At 43.9% G+C, this 20,065-nt stretch overlaps 1 protein-coding gene across 7 annotated transcripts in view; it reads left to right on the top strand.

The window, feature by feature from the left end:
- The window catches only part of ST8SIA5 (ST8 alpha-N-acetyl-neuraminide alpha-2,8-sialyltransferase 5), a 77,987-nt gene that overhangs the window by 12,709 nt on the left and 45,213 nt on the right, over positions 1-20,065 (top strand). For 2 of the 7 annotated variants that reach the window (XM_013372000.3, XM_005500412.3), the window contains exon 2: positions 11,962-12,659. The exons of 2 other annotated variants lie outside the window; for them this stretch is intronic. In XM_013372000.3, coding sequence (XP_013227454.2) covers positions 12,529-12,659 — 131 coding nt within the window. In that variant the 5' untranslated portion in view covers positions 11,962-12,528. Of the gene's footprint in view, positions 1-8,088; positions 8,213-9,935; positions 12,660-20,065 lie in introns of those variants that run through there. 3 more of the 7 variants (XM_065046894.1, XM_065046893.1, XM_065046892.1) reach the window with 3 other exon arrangements.

The raw sequence follows: 20,065 nt of genomic DNA on the forward strand, positions 1-20,065 counted from the left end.
ACGGTGAGAGGAGGGTTAATAGTGAAAGGGGTAAAACAGGGTTAGCGAAGGGGAGTGCTAGTCATGTGGACAGAACGCCAGCAGCAAAGCTGGCACATGTTGTTTCATTCGCATGAAAGTATGTTTTATTCATTTGCTGATGATTTTCTACAGAAGCTATAAAAGAGAAAAGAAGAGTACCAGACTAATAGTGGAAATGTAGGTGGAATTCTGAATCTTTTTTCCCCTTCAGTGGCAGTTCACTGCAGGAAATGTGAGTTTGTGACTGTTTCACTGGAATTAATATAGGCACTTTCAGTGGATTAAATATTGAACGGGAAACATTCATAGCACACTTCCTTCTGTTATATAGTTGCTGTTGACTTCCACTTGTTTTGATGCTGTTGTCTCACCAGTGTTTTGCCATCCACTGTGCAGATACCTGCAGCTGAATCCTAAGATTGTGTTGGACACAGGAGGAAAACTTTTCGTGATGAGAAAAATCAGTCATTGGAATAATCTCCCCAGGGAAGTGATGGATTCCCCAACATTGGACACTTTTAAGGTTCAGCTGGACACATTGCTGGGCCGTCTTGTCTAGATCGGGCTGGTGCCAAGAAAGGTTGGACCAGATGATTGTTGTGGTCCCTTCCAATCTGGTGTTCTACGATTCTGTGATTATAGTCAGGAAAGACGAAGGCACTTCTAGGATGTGAATCATTTGACACAGCTGAGAAATTTGCTTTAGGATGAAAAGAACTGCTAGTCTCCATGGAGTGCATTGATTAAATCTCAGCTAACTGCACAGAGGGTTTCAGCAGGCAAATAAATTTATGGGGAGAGTCAGGTACATCTATACTTAGCACCGTTAATACCTGGATTTCCTCGTTCCCATGAGCTGTGTGTGATACTCGTCCATCTTAACGCGATGATCCTGTGTCATGTCAAACAGTTCAGGATGGCAGAGCTTAGGGAACTGAATCCTGTGCCCAGTCAGGCGGATCCTGCTCTTGCAGTCTTAAGACTGACACGGTCATATGTTAAAAGGCAGAAGAGTTTGTTTATGCCATAAGCGGAAAACTTAATCCAGTTGTCCTTGTTACTCCTGCAATACACCTACAAGGCCAAGAAACGCAATGATTGCCAGTTCCAAAATGAGGAAAAAGATGCTGAGGAGGGTAAAGATATACATCTGCATGGCATATGGAGTGTAAGGCGAGGTGATGAAGTAGTAGATGACTCGATCACACGGTGTAGAAAGCCCAGTTCAAGTGCTGGAAGAAGCTGTGCTTTGTCAGAAGTGCTGTTTTGCCTGCTCAAGCCAGCTTGGAGACCTCAGTGCTGCTGTGTAGCTCTGCCTGAGGTCATGAAGGAAGCCTGGTGAAACATCTCCTGATTGGAAAACGATGTTATAGTTTGGGCTGTTGTCTCCCCTTGGGTGGGATAAGGATGAACTTGGCTTTTGGCCTGATGTGAGGAAGTTTAGGATTTAACATTAAAAAGGGACTGGGTAGTTCTGCAAAAATGGCAAACTAAGGAATAGTTAATGATTTTTTATTTGAATATCTTGCTTTTAATATTAATATCCTATTAAAACCAATGGGGTATGAAACATGTGGAGCTGATAACAGAATCACAGACTGGTTTGGGTTGGGAGGGACCTCTGGAGATCATCCAGTCCAACCCACCTGCTCAAGCAGGGTCACCAGAGCAGGTCACACAGGATCGTGTCCAGGCGGGTTGGAATGTCTCAGAGAAGGAGACTCCACAACCTCTCTGGGCAGCCTGGGCCAGGCTCTGCCACCTCAAAGGAAAGAAGTTTCTCCTCATATTCAGATGGAACCTCCTGTGTTTCAGTCTGTGCCCATTGTCCCTCACCCTGTCACTGGACACCACTGAACAGAGTCTGGTCCATCCTCTTGACACCCACCCTACAGATATTTATAAACATTGATAAGATCCCTCTCAGCTTCTCTTCTCCAGCTGAACAGCCACCGCTCTCTCAGTCTCTTCTCATCAGAAAGATACTCAAGATTCTCAGTGATGTCTGGAATCGGTTTGGATGGATATTGTTGAACTGTAACTTTTTTCTAGCTCTGCAACTTTTCACTAGCTGCTGGGAAAATAATACTCGTAACAGGAACATATCGGTTCTGGAGCAAATACGTTCCGCGATGGGAGAGTGGGGGTAGCAAGGAGGGGCAACAGACACGAAATGCAGAGTTAATGGTTCTCCTGTGTATTTTAGGGAAGGGTGTTTTGCTGGTTGGAGGCAGCAGCTGGTGAATTCAACTGTGTATTTAACGTTCCAAGTCAAGCTCTGCTGTGTGTCAGAGCTCGCAGGGATTTATCAGGTGTGTGGCCCAGAGCAAAATGTGAGAATCATAGAACAGTTTGGGTTGGAAGGGACCTTTCCAGCTCCCCCAGTGCCACCCCTGCCATGAGCAGGGACATCTTCACCAGCTCAGGTTGCTCAGAGCCCTGTCCAGCCTGGCCTGGGGTGTCTCCAGGGATGGTTCATCTACCACGTCCCTGGCCAACCTAGGACAGTATTTTACCACCGTCATCGTAAAAAATTTCTTCCTTATGTCTAATCTGAATGTCCCATCTTCTCGTTTAAAACCATCACCCCTTATCCTGTGAAGCTGGTGACCACCTAAACTGAGATCATGTGTCGCAGCACAACTTTTATCATGAAAACACTGATTTTTGCAGTGCCAGCCAGTTCCTCTGCTTCATCAACAGGAAGGTGTAACCCTGAGGAAAAAGGCCTGTCCTTCCTTTACCCAAAGCATATGGATTCTATATGTGTACATCTGAACTACATCTTCCTTGGATTTCCAAACCAAACCTGTAGCATTATGCCAGTCGAAGGGATAACACCTTGAACATGAAGCTGTCAGAGGGAAGTTAATGACCATGCCATAGTTCCCTGACGGGCTAAAAGGCTTTAAGTTCCCTGCTACTTTGTATATGATGTGGTTCATTTTTCCCATTTGGAAAAGGGAATGGAAAAACTCTACCCAGGACAGTGTAAGGGATGGCTCTAGGCCTGAAGCAGGAAAAACAAGAGAAAGTGGGAAAGCTGTAAAGTAAAAAGGGGTAAGGCACAGTCTTCAACTACCCTTTCCACCTTTCTTTTCATCTGCCTGTTAAATTTCAGAGCAAAAATGTAATCACTTTGTACCGACTGTGTGCAACAGTATGTATATCTTCCATAACCTCTTTGCCACAGTAAAGCAAAAATATATATGGAGAGTTTATTGTGATTATTGCCCCTTTTATTAAGCAAATATTTTGTCCGTGATTCCAAAGGAGGTGAACTCAGAGCGTCGTTGTTTGCCAGATACTTTTATAGACTGCAAAGACCCACAAACCGTGCTAGTTATGCCTTTTGTTATCACAAGGAGGAGCTTTGCTTATCAATTAGGCAGCTTTCGGACCCGTGAAACTTTCAGTGTGAATCCAACATCATGGTTCATTTTCTTAAGCGCTGCATGGCTTGCAAAAGAAGAATGCTGATTTGTCTGTTCCTGTGTCATCCACCTCTGTGAGATGATAATGGCACAAAATAAGGATCCAAAATGCAGATATAATATTTGATTTTAAAGTAATTGTGAAAAAAGCAATTATTTGGTATAGAATACCCTCAATGGCTTACTGTGCTTGTACCCCAGGTTTATCTTCCTCCTTTACCCAAGTCCAAAGCCTTACTCTATCACCGCCAGTAGCTATTTTGTTGCTGCTGTTTGCTCATGTGGATCTTATTTAGTGCTATTTGACAGAAGCTAAAAATGCAGTTCAGAAAATGCTTTACCAAGAGTAATTTGTTCCCAGCAAGACCTTTTTAGCTGCACAGTAACATGAAAGCATCAAAGTGCCAGGAGAACTTTTTAAAAATAAACTGCCCTGATGCTAAAATAAGCTTTAATTGATTGAGAATTGCACTGAGCCTGACAATCTGAACCATTTATTATTATTTTTCTTTTCAAGCTTCAGCTTCATGTGATTTAAAGTGACTGAATTACAGTTCCCACATACCTTCCTACCCACAATGCATGGAAAAAAACCCACGCAGAAACTTCTTCGTTCCAGAGGAGCTGCTGGATACACCTGGAAGCAAATAAAAAAGCTGATTGAAAGTGAAGTTTAAATAAAGGTGATGATGATGGGAATGTTCTGCAAAAAAATCCCTATTCTGGGTGAATGCCATGCCGTGCTTCCCTCTCCTTAGAGGAGAGCTCTCCTGGGGATGTCTCTCCATGTCAAAACCATTTCTTTCATGCCTGCTTGTAGAGCACTGAATCCCGTAGGCCAGATGTTGTTCCAGCTCCCCGCGTTGGAGATTAATAATAGACTGTAGATAAACTACCATTCTGTCTTCTCCATTTTAGGTTTTTAAAGAAAAAACCACACAACTGATGGGTGTGCTTGGCTATTTAAATAAATAAAAGGTTGCAGGCTCTCTAGCAAAAGCTCAACACCACCACCAAAAACTGCTGATAAATGTGCAAAAGTGTCTGGCCGATGGAAAGGAAGATGTAGTGCTGGTCCAGTGCTAGAGAGAATTAAACACTGGAAGCTGGTGCGATATAGCAAGTATCAGTGGGGTCGGTTGTGGGGTTTCTTCTTGGCAGTGTGTTGTGGAGGATGGAAATCTGGTCAGACGTTAATTAGTGAGAATTAGTGATACTTTATAAAGTATGTCAGCAGTGCTCATGGCGTGTTGGTGTGTGAGCAGGACAAGCACAGATCGTTCCCTTCAGCTTGGGGAGTTTATTTTAGACTCAGATCAGTGTAACGGGGCTCATGGTTATGGGTATCTGCAATTCCCAAAGGTCTGAACAACTCCCAGCCCAGCCAAGAACTGAGTTTAACATCTCACTCTAAGTCCTTAATCTGAATTGCAGCCCTGGACGATTCACTGCAGCCAAGCGCCAAATGAGGATTTTCATTAACTCCCCAAATTTTAATAGGAGGAAGATTCTTAAATACCCTTTTGGCTGAGACACTTAGTCTCCCTGTCCATTTCAGCACTGCCTGTGACAGCGCAGTGACATACACATTCACAGAGCCGCCAAAGCTCAGCCTACTGGTAAAAGCCAGGGGTGATCCAGGCCCTGTCTGCAGATTAGTTTCTCAGTTTGGGTGTCCCTTCAGGACTTCCAGACTTGTTTGTCAGCAAAGCAGAGCGTTGTCACCTTGGGTTTGCATCCTAGTCCATGTTTGCAAGCTGAGCAAGTTGCACACTCTCAAACATCACCTCTAAATCACAATTCCTGTTTGCATTCTCTAACAAACCCCTTTCTGACCTTTTTGACTCCTAAAATTATAAATTTTCATGGCAAGAACGGGCTCTGATGATGCCCAGCTTCAGTGTCTGACACACTATAGTTCCAGGAGCGGTCTCTGTTTGCTACCCTAATACAGATAAGCTTGACCCAAAAATTCATGGCAGATCACAGATCCAAAGGAAGGAATTTGAAAGGGTCAATGATTTTATTAATAGCCATATCTGTAACTGCATGCAGGTCAGACCAGACACTGTGCAGAACTTAAAAGCTGAATCCGCACTGCCGCAGGAGTGGCAGAAGACGTGCATAGTCACAGGACTGCAGGGACAGAGGTTTCTTTCATTAGGGCTGGTTGTCCAGATTTCCACTGAGAACTTCTGCAGTACCAGAAGGCCGAAATAGAATGTATTTCAGGAAGAATGGGCATTTTTGAAGACCACAGAATCACAGGGTGGTTGGGGCTGAAGGGTTTGAATGTCTCAGAGAAGGAGACTCCACAACCTCTCTAGGCAGCCTGGGCCAGGCTCTGGCACCTCAAAGGAAAGAAGTTTCTCCTCATGTTCACATGGAACCTCCTGTGCTTCAGTCTGTGCCCGTTGCCCCTCACCCTGTCATTGGGCACCACTGAACAGAGCCTGGTCCATCCTCTTGACACCCACCCTGGAGATATTAATCACATTGATAAGATCCCTCTCAACTTCTCTTCTCCACGCTGAACAGCCCCAGGTCTCTCGGTCTCTCCTCATCAGAAAGATGCTCCAGACCCCTCAGTATCTTTGTGTCCCTCCACTGGACTCTCTCCAGTGAATCCTTGTCCTTCTTAATCTGGGGAGCCCAGAACTGGACACAGACCTGCAGATGTGGCCTCACCAGGGCAGAGCAGAGGGGGAGGAACAACCTCCCTCCACCTGCTGGTCACACTTGTCCTAATGCATGCCAGAACCCACACCTCCAAGGGAGAGTTTTTTGTCCTGGACTGATCTGAACGTGGACTAGCATGGACTATTTAAAAAATCACGATGTGTCTGAAAACATCTTGGCTTTGCCTAGAGGAGTAACTCAGGCAGACAGGTAGACAACCCAAGACAGTGCTTGTTGCCTGCAGTACGTAGTCAGTAATGTAATCAGTGTTGTAGGAGGACATCATGAAGAATGGTTGGAAAGCTGAATGTCTGGACTGCTTGAAACTTTGTGTGAATCGAAGCTGATGGTTAATTAAAGCTGCAGGATCAATGCAGAACTGTGGCAAAAAGGCAAAAGAAACTTCTCAATAGCCTAAATCATCTTCTCTAATAGGTTTCTTCTACATCTTGATTATAAACACATGGTATAAAATTTTTGAAGTACTTAATTAACTTACTATTCATGAGGAATATTTTCTTTTTTCATATTTACCCCTACTAACTTACTAACTGACACAGCAAACTCTATTCCAGGATCAGATTCATTGTTTCTGTGAATTTAATCTAACTTTATACAACATATTATGGGTTTCTTAAATATCTCACATTAATGTTTTAATTTTTTCTGTGAAAATATGTTGCTAAAATAGTGAAATAATGATTTAGTGGGTTTTTCAGCATTAGTTCCTTATTCTGACCGTGGGAAATATTTGTTCATTGTAGTGTTAACGGTAGAATATTTTCAGGGAAAACAAATGTCGAAACTTTCAAATGGCTTTAAAATTATAAAGTGAGTAACACTGACTCCAGCACTTCCCAGGATTTCACTAGAAGGTTTAAGTTCGGTTTTGATGAACTAGGTGGGAATTATGACTTGCCTGGGATAGAGGCAGGATCACGTTCCTTCTCCGAGGTCAAGTGTTTGCCCTGGAAATCCCTCAACCCCTCCATGGTTCTGCCAACATCTCAGACATGTTGATTTGGTGCTAAATCCCAGGCTCTCTTGTGGTGTTTGAAAATCAAACCAAAGTTTTTAACAGATAATTTCTGTATAGGCAATATGGTCTTGTTTCTTTTTTCCTGCAGAGAAACGTAGCTTCCATTATTCTCGATTATTTGCAGGGTGGTTGTGAGCATGCACAGGATCATAGCAAGAGCACTAAACTTCCTATATTTTCTAGGAATTTGGAAGTTCCACTGGGAGAGCAAGGCTGACCCTAATGTTGAGCCCAGCTTAATTTTTTCACTTTGCACTTTGCACTTTGCTATATGCTATATGCACTTTGCAAGGCCTTCTGTAAGGAACTGTTAATAGTAAATGTACAGCATTATACCCATGCCAGCCTCTGCATCAGAACTTCCTACCAGCAAGAGAGAGACCTTGTTTGGAGGAAACTGGTCATGATTCAATAGATGATGTAATGTATACCTGGTTTACAGACCATATGTTCTCTTCAGGACATGTCGTCCAAGCCAGGCAGCTCCACAGGTGCCAGCATGGCCATTGTCATCTCCTTATGGCTCAGCCCAGCTCAGGAGAAAATAAAGGTTTACATCCTAGCTGCATCCTTTCAGCTTCCTTCAATATCCCAGTTTAAGACATATGGAATTCTGGCAGTGATGGGGAACTAGACATTGTGTTAAGCACTAGATTATGCTAACAAATTCCTGTTTTATATCTGCAAAAGAATTAATATTGATAAGCATATGTTTAAGAGTTTCATATTCAGCAGAACCTTCCGGGCATATACCTACGTGCCAGTGCCCCACAAAATCAGGGATCTAGCAGGTGACACCAGCGTGGTAGAAAGTGTAAATAGACTTGATTTAATTTTTATTTAGGGAGAAAGGAAAAAAAAAAAAAAGAATACTAGAATGAGATGTAAAAAGTGTTCTATAAAAACCTTTTACAGTATTTTGCTGTGCTGTGTGTGAAGTTTTTTAATCTGTGTAACAGTCATGAAGAGGATGGGAGAGAAAAAATCCCCAAGGGGAACGTGAAGCATGTTTTCCTTTACTCTGAACCCATGCAACACTGTAAGTTTAACATCTTCAGTGATGTATATGTTAAACAACTAACAGACAGATGCTGCTTTCTGAGACACTAAATACCCCTGCTTTCAGCTGAAATTAGAATACAAAATCAGTCAAACACAGATTCAAATGACAGGTGCAGTGAAAGTTACTTAAGGAAATTCTCAATCAGACCTGCCCACTAGGAGTTAATTTTTCTGTTTCATTTGCCTTAAAAAATAAACTGCATCCAAGAAATAAGGGCTGCATATTGTCCTTTGAGATGTGCTTGTTCCCCACACAAAAGAAGAAGAGTCTGACTCCTACCAGGTTTTGTCCTGCTAATTCAGCTCTCCTTATGTGGAGCTTCAGAAACACGGTCTTGGTGGGTAGCCAAAATTTATCTTTGAGATTCAATGTTAACGTCTATTTTTCTTTTTATTTTTTGATTCAGCTCTGTTTTGTTTGGACTTACAAGCAAGTGATGAACTCCCATTGGAGGGTATCACTGTTTGGAGCATATTCACATCTGTGTTAGAGGGCTCAGGGTCTCACTGCTCAGGCTGGGAGAGTTTTTTCCAATAGATTATTGCTGATGATATTTAGCAAGCAGCTCACATACAACAAAATAAAGGCCAGCAAGGTGTAAAACCAGCTGCTTCTGGTAGCTTCGTATTATGATAGGCCATCAGCACTTCCACTTGCCACTTCTGCTTTAGGCTCTGAATTCTGTATTCCAAGAAATGGTATAGAATCATAGAATAATTTTGGTTGGAAAAGACCCTCAAATCACAGAGTCCAACCATTAACCCAACATTGTCATCAAACCATGTCCCTTAGAGCCACATCTCCACTGCCCTGGGCAGCCTGTTCCAATGCCCGACAGCCCTTTGGGGAAGAAATTGTTTTCAAGATCCAAGCTCAGCCTCCCATGGAGCAACGTGAGGCCGTTTCCTCTTGTCCTAATGATGATGATGGGAGAGACCTTATTTACTGGGTTCTTGTTCTCTGACCAGAGCATAATGACCTGGACTCGCTGCACGTTACCAGTGCCATTGCAGCTCCATTGCAGGGTCTTTGCCTCCCTGACTGGCAGTCAGTGTTGTACACATCACCCAAACCCAGTCATGCCCAGAAAATCCATGTTTGCAGCACAGCTTACCATAACATCCTTTTCCCCAAGCCCTTCTCACAATCTGGAGGGGCTTCTTCGTTGCCCATTGCTTGCTTAAGTCCAGGGTGAAAAATCATTACAAAAAAATAAAATTATTCTCTGTAGAAGCCTGATGTTTTCAAGAAGGCTTGTAGATGACAAGTCAAATTCTCAAAGGAGCTCTGGGAAGGAGGACAGCACCCTCAAACACATGGTGTAAATTTTGGGTTTGTTATATGCAGGGACAGGAGTTGGACTCAACGACCCTTGTGGATCCTTTCCAACTTAGGACATTCTATGATTCTGTGAGTGCTGGCATTGCTCATTCACCCTTTCTGCATATGCTATGTGACTATTTTCACTCACAACAAATACTGCAGACAGCCTCGAGCATCCTTTGAATATTCACCGATAAATATCCTATTCCTTTATACTTGCACAGAGTTGCTCTGCTTCCAGTTCTACAGCATTATTGTCATACTGGGCTAAAGGCAGCAAACAGATTTCTTACATATGTGACATCAGGAATGGTGCCTGTGCAAGATCCTTGTACAGAACACCCTCTTCACTTATATACCTTTGTGCTTTGCTTTTTGCTTTAGGCGTGCAGCTCTCCCGCACGTGGGCTTCTCAGGTGCTGTGTCTTCTGGCCGGCTCTGATAAAGCAGCGAAGGATGAGAGGATGCAGAAAATCAAAGATTGACTTGGTGCTTCCAGGCTGTTTACTGCATCTCAGGCTGACCATCGGTCCAGAAGAAAGAATAGCTGCTAGGCTCGGGAGTTCAATGCACTACAGCACAGATATCTTAATGAAAAAAATAATCACTTTGAATGGCGGGGAATAGAGGAAGAAAGGCAGAAAATGTTTTCACCAAAAAGTGGGTGATGTTAAAATCTGCAAAACTGGCATCATACCCACAGAAGGTTATAAGTAGCCGAATTCTGTTCTCTGATACTTTGTAAAATAACTTCTGGAGAAACTGAGACAAATTTCTTAGAGGGGATTCTCAAAGCTATCAGCAAAAATCCAACAAATCAAAGAATTAAATACATTTTCCTTTACATCTGCCCTTACTGGCATTACCTCTCTGCTTCTCCATACAAATCAGCCTGTGTAGTATCTTGGGTCCCAACCTGGGATTTCTAATGGCCAAATGGCTTTTCCTGTAACTGAGGAGGCTGTGTGGTCAGATCCATCCAAATGGTACAGTTCCCATATGGAAACATTATCATATTATATAGATTTACATGTACTGAGCATTAAAAGAAACATATTTGGCCCCAAAGCTGATTACTTTTACAAAAGGGAATCAAACTGCTTTTGCTGTTTAATTTGCAGTCCCCTGGTGTGTGTGTTATTCCCACTACAGTACAAACAAATGCATCCAACTCAGTCATTTTTCTAAGCCAAATATTGTTTTTCGCCCTCCAGTTCAGGAAGACCATGAACCACAAAATGGTAGGAAAGTGTTTCCAAGGAAGTATCGGTGTGTCCTTGTCCTCTTTTTCTGCTTTTCCCCATGTTTCCATCACTGGCCAGCATCAGGGACAAGGCACTGGGCTGGATAATCTTTGATCTGATGTGAGATGACCGCTCTTTTTATATGATAATTGAAGCCTCTAGCAGGATTCACAAACATGTGGCAGCTTTGGAAGGGACTGAAGGACGGGTCAGAGGCTGGATCCCTACACCTGCTCTGCAAAGCCAAGGTCCTGCATGAGTTCAGGGTGACCAAGTTCTTACCTTTAACACTTCTGAGACTTTTGTTGCTTAAAATTGCTGTAGGTGATGCTGAGGACCAACCCTGGCTTCAGGAGCTGGGTTGAAAGGGTTGCACGAAGTTACCTTTGGCCCTTCTTCCCATGCAGCATCAATTACAGCTGAGACCAAGTCCAGAAGCTGTTTTGACACACTAGAACATTTCACACACACTGCTGGAAAATTTATTCCCACAAAAATCTTCTCATTCTCTTAGACAAAGGGTTTTTTTGCCCCCACATTTTGTTGTCAAAATCTTTTTCCCATCTGTTATTGGGACAAAACAACCTCCTAGCTGGGACGTTTCATTCATGGATAAAGCTTTTACCAGAACTTGTTTTAAGAAGCTGAGAGTTAGGGGCTCTCAGCAAAATCAGCAACAAAACTCCCATTGATTTCCCTGTGAGCTGAACTGAGCCTCTCCTGACAGCGGGGAGATTTTTAGAGGAGTTACGATGGTCTTGTTGCTTCGCCCTTTCGAAAGCAAACTGTTTCTGGTGAAGGAACAATCAGAATATTTGTCTCTTTAAATGAATGGTTCTCAGAGCCCGCACTGAGAGGCAGTCTCCCTCTCTGCGGCTGCGAGGCTACTCAGAGCCTCCAATAAATCAGCATGCAGGAGCTGCGAGCTCTGTCCTTGAAGAGATGCACAGTGACCTTGCTTACGCTCACTCCGGAGGAATAACCAGGGGAGCCCAAATAGTGCGAGCTCTACGACTAAAGGCGCCGCATTCTGCATGCAAACGCTACCGTACCGAAGACACTGCTACACAAAATGCAGCTCTCCTGCTAGCCTGACCAGATTGCTGCTGTTGTTTTTCTGTTTTTCTCCTTTTTTTTTTTTCCTTTTCTTTTTCGCAGGGAACTGAGTGAAATCCTTATGATCGTTACATGCTGGTTCAATAATAGCACACCCCAGTCACGTCTCCTCGCAAGCACATTTCGTTGGAATCGCTGAGCAGAAGCAAAGAAGAGCTGACGACTATGTGTTTCCAACGCGGGCTGCCGGAGCCCTGTGCTTGCCATTGGCTGCAGTTTTCTGGTTTATTTGCAGCTTCCCCCATCTGGAATATGAAAATGGGATTGAAGTAGATAATTGCTAGCAGCGGGTTTTCGAGAGAGGCTTAGAGGGAACAGAATGCCTCTTGCACAGCACAGGCTGGCTGTGCTGGAAGAGCTCGCAGAGATGATTTTAGATGTTACCCACGTCTGAATCTCCTGGAAACTTTACCGTGGAAGCAAACCGTTGTGCACAACACTGGAGCTAACATCTAAAAGGGGGCAAGGAAGGGGCAGCAGGGCCAAAAAATGGGATACTCTGTCCTTGGATTGCTCAGAGAAAAAACAGCAAGCGTTTCCCTCTGCTTCCCAGTGAAAAGTGCATGAGAGCGACAATGAACTGAATTTTACCCCCAGCGGAGCTTCAGGATGGGATACACAGACCCTTCGTCAAGCAGGGATTTGCTGGGAAACAGAACTTTGTTCTTCATCTTCATCTGCGCCTTTGCCGTGGTCACCTTGCTGCAGCAGATCCTCTATGGGAGGAACTATCTCAAAAGGTAAGGGGGGATTTGAGGGAATAGGAGAAGTTGATCAAACTGAATGGAGACACATATCCATTATAACGGTTCAAAATCTCGGTGCTGTGCCGGCAGTATTAAATATCTTGTCAATCCCGGAAGGTGCATCCAGCATCTGTAATGTCTGTTAGATTATTAATATAAGAGACTGCTAGGTAGAATATAATGATTTATGTGTTTCTCAGATTGTGTTTTAGTGCTCAGCTGTTGTAAGAATCTAGGTTTTGCTTAATTTAAGCTAGACTGACTTGTACCACCAGAGTATTTGCTCCTAATCAGACCCCGACATATAGACTTTTCACCCTATGTAAGTTCAAGCTGAAATGGCTTGAGAGGTTAAATGAAGGCAACATGCTCATTGCCTAAAGTTTAATGTCTTGTGGATGAAATTCCCAAAATCAAAGTGGCAATATTAGTGTTCCAAATAACAGAGAGAGCACTCTATGTTTTCACTGCTGAATTCTCAGGGTTTTACTGCTGAGACTGCTTTTCTGTAGAGCATATCAGTCTTTGATCTGAAAATGGTACGGCTCTTTTTACAGCAAGCACCGGTGGCAACCTTCCAGTGTTTAACCTTGACCCATGCAGAGTTTATTTTACTTAAAACTAGTTTGAGGTGTTACGGCTTGTATAATTCTATAAACAGAACATTTCCCTTGTGTTCTTCGAGGTAAGTGGGTTTCAGTAGTGCAGGCAGCTGCCGTGGGATTTTTTACTGGAATTTAGCTGCATTTTGCCAGAAGAGATCAATGGTTCAGGTTCTTGCCTTGTTTGCAAATCATGTAGTTGTTCGCCTTGTGCCAAGAGCAAGCAAAATGCTGATGGATCAGCAAATGTTTCTTGCTGGGGGTGGCGGGGAACCACAAGCACGATATTGATATGTATAGACAGAAGTGTTGTGGTTTATCCACAGAGCAATTTATGTACCATGCTTAGCAGTGAGGCCTTGGCTCGGGGAGCCCGTCTGCTTTAGTGCACCCCGCTTTCCAAAAGATGTAACTCGGTTGGAAGGAGCTGATAGAAACCAGCAAGAATGAGCAGAGTTGTAGAAAATGTGCTTTTTCATCTTGGAGAAAACTGAGGGGAGACATGAGAACTGTCTTAAAAAACCCAAGGTATTTCTGCCAAGAGGAAGGTAATAAGCACATCCCTGTGAAGGCTCCCGAGATGGCAAGAAGTCACGGGCTTAAGTTGCATAAGGCTTTATCTGTGAAGGAAAACTTTTAAACAGTAAGGCGGCCTGAGGAGGTATAAAATCTCCATTTTTGGGGCCTTCAGGAACCTGTTAGGTAGAGAAGGGTTGTACTGAGCTGCCTTGGTGCTGAGAGGATGACTTTGTGACCAGTTCAAGTCTCATCTGGCCTTATTTTCTCTTTTTCTCATTTGTTCTAGTGGCCTTACAGCCCTACTGGTACTTGCTTCTCTTAGTTGAGAACACAACAAAATCACAGCAACAAAAAAGAAACCCGAAGTCTAGATAGAAACGAAAAATAGCAAAGTGAAGACAAAATGCTGAAAAGTTGCAACTAAAACTCTTCCACTGAATGATCTCTGTGACCAATCTCCGTCCTGTCTCGTGCCCTGGGGGCCTCTCCTGTCACCAGCAAGACTGCAGGGAATGCAGAAAAGGGCGATGTTCGACTCCCAGGCTTGTACAGAGAAAGTCTGTGAGTGAGCACTCTGCCAAAAAAAGGGTAAAACAGGGAGATGTACGTACGTTTTTTGACTTTGACTGGAGAGCACTGTTTATTTATTTTTTTATTCCAGCTTGCAATTATTATTATTTTTTAATCACATGAAAGAGTCTCCAAAAGGGTTCCCTCCCACTCAGTGCAGGGAAAAAGCACTTTGGCTCCTTTCTGCTGGGAAGTGGTAGTTCCCACCTTTCATGGAAATAAAAATGCAGGATGTGGCAGTCTCAGTTATTAATGACAGAAAGGTGTTTTACATAGCAGCCTACATCATCACCATAATATTATCACGAAGGTACTTTTTCACTTTTTCTCTCTCGCTTTAATGCCCTGTAGTCCATTATGGTGACCATTCCCAGGCAGTATGCTCACCATTTCTCTTCATGCAGCAGTGGCTGTAATTACTCTTCAATTACTCTTTTCCTTCACAAACCTCCTGTGCTTAATCCCCTGTTAGAAGCTGATACCAGCTGTGAGGCTCCTTGGACACATTATATCTCACACCTCCAGGGCTCAAGATTGAACTGGTGGTTTTGGAGAACATTTGTGCAGAGGGGAAAGTGAGATATTTATAGCTTTGATGCCGCTTGCCAAGATGGAGCTTGGGGACGCTGCCTAAACCTGAAGCCATTTACTCACTAGGATTCAAACACACTGCTTGTTTTATGATCGCCTCTGCTCACATCCCAACATCTGCGACATAAATGGGCCTCTGGGCCTCTTCCCAAGGCAGTGGTAAGAAATTCCCTAGTGTATTTGCCTAAAGATTGCCCTGAAGTACTATTCCAGTAAATATATAATGCTTTAAAGCCTAATTATAGCACGTGTTTCTTCACAAGAAGATGGTGGAAATGGGTCAAGTCCAGCAATCAGGGGGAATCTGATTGAAAACAAGCAGCTTGGGCACAACACAGGTGACATCGTAGATTAGGGACTTGTCTCGATAAGCGGTGTGGACGAAGGCACCTTTTTCATGGAGAAAGATGGAAAAAGTCAGAGGTATGGCTGTGAGCTGTGCTGTGCAACTTGCCCTTACAAGCAGGGAATGGGATGGTTTTATTGCCGTAAGAAGCTGCCTGAAGGTCTCTGTGGAGGCTCATGGTCCCGTATTTGCCTATGTCCACGCTCCCAAAGCTCGGCTGTGGGATGCTCCAGGAAATAAACTCTTCTCAGCGAAATTTGATAAGTGGCCCAGCCTCTGGTCAAGTCCTCTCTTTCCCCTTAATGAGATATCAGTGAGCTCCTGGCATTGCTGGAAGAAGAGGAGAACGTAGAGATTGAATTTCTAAGTATTCACACATTTTTCAACCACCCCATAATGTTCTCTGCTCCTTCCCCTGCTGTTTTGTACCATGTCATCAGAAAACAGGATTCTGCCCACCATTTTTTTCTCTCTTTTGGTTTTCCTCCAAGTGGGATGGATGTAGGTGCTCTCAGCAAGGCAAATAGCTTGTCTCCATAGTAGCTGCTAAAGTCCTAATGGGAGAGTTAGGCCAAAAGGCCAGTGGTCCCTGGGATGCATCAGGACAAGTGTGACCAGCAGGTGGAGGGAGGTTGTTCCTCCCCCTCTGCTCTGCCCTGGTGAGGCCACATCTGCAGTTCTGTGTCCAGTTCTGGGCTCCCCAGTTTAAGGAGGACAAGGAATTACTGGAGAGAGTCCAGCAGATGAACACAAAGATGCTGAGAGGTCTGGAGCATCTTTCTGATGAGGAGAGACTGAGAGACGTGGGGCTGTTCAGCTGGAGAAGAGAAGCTGAGAGGGATCTTATCAATGAGATAAGTATCCCAATGGTAGGTGTCAAGAGGATGGACCAGACTCTGTTCAGTGGTGCCCAATGACAGGATGAGGGGCAACGGGCACAGACTGAAACACAGGAGGTTCCATCTGAATATGAGGAGAAACTTCTTTCCTTTGAGGTGCCAGAGCCTGGACCAGGCTGCCCAGAGAGGTTGTGGAGTCTCCTTCTCTGAGACATTCAAACCTGCCTGGACACGATCCTGTGTGATCTGCTCTGGTGACCCTGCTTGAGCAGGTGGGTTGGACTGGATGATCTACAGAGGCCCCTTCCAACCCCCACCAGCCTGTGATTCTGTGAGTTAAGCTGCAAGCTGGAGGATGACATTGGGAAACTCTGGTCTCTGTAGCTCCTAATCCTGAGTAAAAAGGATGATGAAATGAGATATAATTAAGGGACTTTAATACAGATCTCTGGGGTAATTATTTTTATTTTAGGATTAATGCGATGACTAAAAATCCGCTGCATTGATCTGCTAAAGTAGGTTAAATGCTGTGGACTTCTGCTTAAATCCAGAGCTGCCGCTTGATTTTGTATTGACTCATCTTTCCAACGCTTGGCTTTCATCTGCATTTTTTTTCTAATCTGATGCTCAGCTGAGGGCTGACCTTTCTTTGTGAGCTTTTTTTTGGCCAGTGGGGAATAATCCTGGATTACATCAGGAAACTGCCACTACACCACTACTGTAAAACAAATGTTGAAATGGACCCTGTTTCTGTCTCCCAACCTGTAGCATGGGAGAGATCAATAGGACACTCCTTTCCCGCTTTGGTAAGGGAAAAATATCTAAGCAATACTTCACTATATTACTATACTCTATTAGCAGGGAATTAATTAAATAGTATTATTTTAAACAGCGTGGCTTCTGCACAGGGTGAGAGTCAGCTGGAGAAGTTAATTTTTCAGAACACATTTTCAAAGCTATCAAAGACTTGAAACAAAGATAACCTAGGGGTCTGACAAAACGGGCACGTACAATGACTCAAAGAATCACACAGCAAGAAACAGCAAAACTTCCCATGCAGGCAGCCTGCATTAGTAGAAAGCTTAACATCTTTTAAATGAGAAAAAAGCCATCACTCCTATGTGTTTGTACCCTATAATTAATATTAGACTCCCACAGTTTGAGGTTATATCACTATTTCGAGGATTCTGAACCAGTTTTTATTCAACAGTTGAAAATCGATTCACAGACATCTTTACCCATTTCCTTACCCTCATAAGAAAGCTTGAAATATTATTATTATTATTTTTTTTTTATTTTTTTTTTTTCACACAGCATGGTCAAATAAGGAATAAACCCACAGGAATTAAACCTGGACTACACCTTGAGGGGTCATTTAGTCTGCACCGTTCTACAAGACAAGAGCAGATCTTACTGATACCAGTGACAGCACTGGTTGTGATGTGGACATGGAAGCTGTGTGTGGCCTGAGTTGTATTTTGTCCTAAGCTGGGTTTACGAGGAGCTATGGACAACTAGTGTCAGTTGAGAGCTCCTGTCCATACCTGGTATCTTTTCCTCTGTCCTGTTCATAACACCTGTGCTAACCATAACCTAAGACCAACCACTCCAGCCTTTAAAGTGTCTTTCCATTGAAATATTTTTCCCAAGAGACATAAGCTGAAAGTAGCTTAATTACTCATCTCTAATACACAGCTCTGTGCCCCTTCTGTTTCTAACCCAGGTCAAATATTCATAGATATCATAGAACCGTAGAATGTCATGAGTTGGAAGGGACCCACAAGGATCCTCGAGTCCAACTCCTGTCCCTGCACAGGACACCCCACAGTTCACACCGTGTGTCTGAGGACATTGTCCAGTCTCTTCTTGAACACTGTCAGGCTTGGGGCTGTGACACCTCCCTGGGGAGCCTGTTCAGTGTCCAGCACCTCTGGGTGAAGAACCTTTTCCTTGTGTCCAACCTAAACCTCCCCTGGTACGTCTTCCTGCCATTGCTCTTGGGTTCTGTTGTTGGTCACTAAAGAGAAGAGTTCGGTGCCTGCCCCTCTCCCCTGCCTTGTGAGGAAGTTGTAAGCACGACGATGTCTCCTCTCAGTCTCCTCTTCTCCAGGCTGAACAAACCCAGTGACTTCAGCTGCTCCTCATACAGCTTCCCCTCCAAACCCTTCACCAACTTCATAGCTCTTTTCTGGACACTCTCCAGTAGCTTTATATCCAGTAGCTTAATATTATCCCAGTGAAGTGACATGCAACCTGTGAAGTCACCTCACTGCATTCCTGGTGGGGTTGCAGAGCAGGGTTTGGTTTTGGTCCATTTTCTTCAGAGGATAAGAGCACTGGAAACTTCAGGAGCCAGCAAAGTCTTGACCAATGTGGAGTTGTCATACACAGGGACAGGAGTTGGACTTGATGATCCTTGTGAGTGCCTTCCAACTCAGGACATTCTATGATTCTAATATGTGTATGTATAGGATATTGCCATCACCTTAAATTGACAGGATCTAGTCTAGAGTAGCAGGAGAAGGTGAGGTTCCAGCCATGCTCTTCATGCTATGTGGTGTTTCCAAGCACGTTTCAAGAGGATGAGGACCGGTGTGGTGACATCCTCCAGGTACCTAATAACCTTACAAAGACAATGAGCTGAACCAGAGGTCAGAGGAGCACTGGAGCTTGTGTGGGGGGACAGATGGCAACGGGGCAGGACAAACACAGAGCTGATGGATAAACTCAGTCGCCTGCAAACTCATCCCCCACTGGTCATCCCATTCCCTTTCTTATTGCTGCTTTGCATAATGCTCCTGTCTCCCCATATCAAATAAAAGGGGAGAGCTCACAAGTACGTGGCACATGAATTAAAGCTCTGCAAAACTTTGCAGACAATCACAGCTCTATCACAGGCTGCAACAGAGGCTTCTGTTGTGAAGTGTCACAAAGCTAAAATCTTACTGCTTGGAGGTTTTTTTCTGATACGTAACTTCAATTTGCTTTTGAATCAAGTGGCTGAAGATCTAACACCAGAGCATAAGGGTGTGTCAAATCCTCTCTTGTGCTCCCTGGCAGTGCTCTCTATGTCTCTGATGCAGGAAACAGGCAGGGTTTGAATCCCTGCTCCCTCTAGACTTGCTTTATTTCTAGCATCCTTGTGTTACATCTCTGTCAGTCTCTTCTCCCAAGCAGCAAGTCTTAGGACAAGAAGAAACAGCCTCAAGTTGTGCCAGGAGAGGTTGAGGTTGGATCTGGGGAACAATTTCTTCCCCAAAGGGCTGTGGGGCATTGGAACAGGCTGCCCAGGGCAGTGCTGGAGTCACCATCCCTGGAGGGGTTGAAAATACACACAGATGAGGTTCTCGCACATGGTTTAGTGCCAGAGTTAGGTTATGGTTGGACTTGATGATCCTGAGGGTCTCTTCCAACCAAAATGATTCTATGATTTTTTGCTGTTCAGATGGCAGACACTTGCAGATCTAGCCTGTGAATTGCCAGACCTTCTCGTTTCCCCAGGTGACAGCAAATTAAGATAATGAAAGTCAGTTATATCAGTATTTTACGTGTGCAAATTGCATTATCCTCAGTGTGTCATTCCTGATGTGTTATACCATGATCCTTCCTGAGCCCAGACCACAAGGGATGTGTCACTATGAAGTGACCTACAGACACTTGCCCCTTTCCTGTTGCTGTGGCCACCTGTCAGTTCCTAAATAATTTCTCCCATGCCCACCTTGCACAGGAGTGGTTGGTTTGGAGGGTTTAAATCATGTTGGGCTGTAGGAGCTCCACAGAAACTTTTTTCCTTGGAGTGGTGAATTGTAGGTGTCCCATTAACCATCCAAAAAGGTGGCTGTTTTCCTTGCTCATTAGTACAGAGACAATAAAATCCTAATTCACATAATACCCAGTAGCAACTTTTTTCATTTGTTATGTAGGGATCTAGGC

Source organism: Columba livia, chromosome Z (genome assembly GCF_036013475.1).
Source record: "Columba livia isolate bColLiv1 breed racing homer chromosome Z, bColLiv1.pat.W.v2, whole genome shotgun sequence".
Taxonomy (NCBI): Eukaryota; Metazoa; Chordata; class Aves; order Columbiformes; family Columbidae; genus Columba; species Columba livia.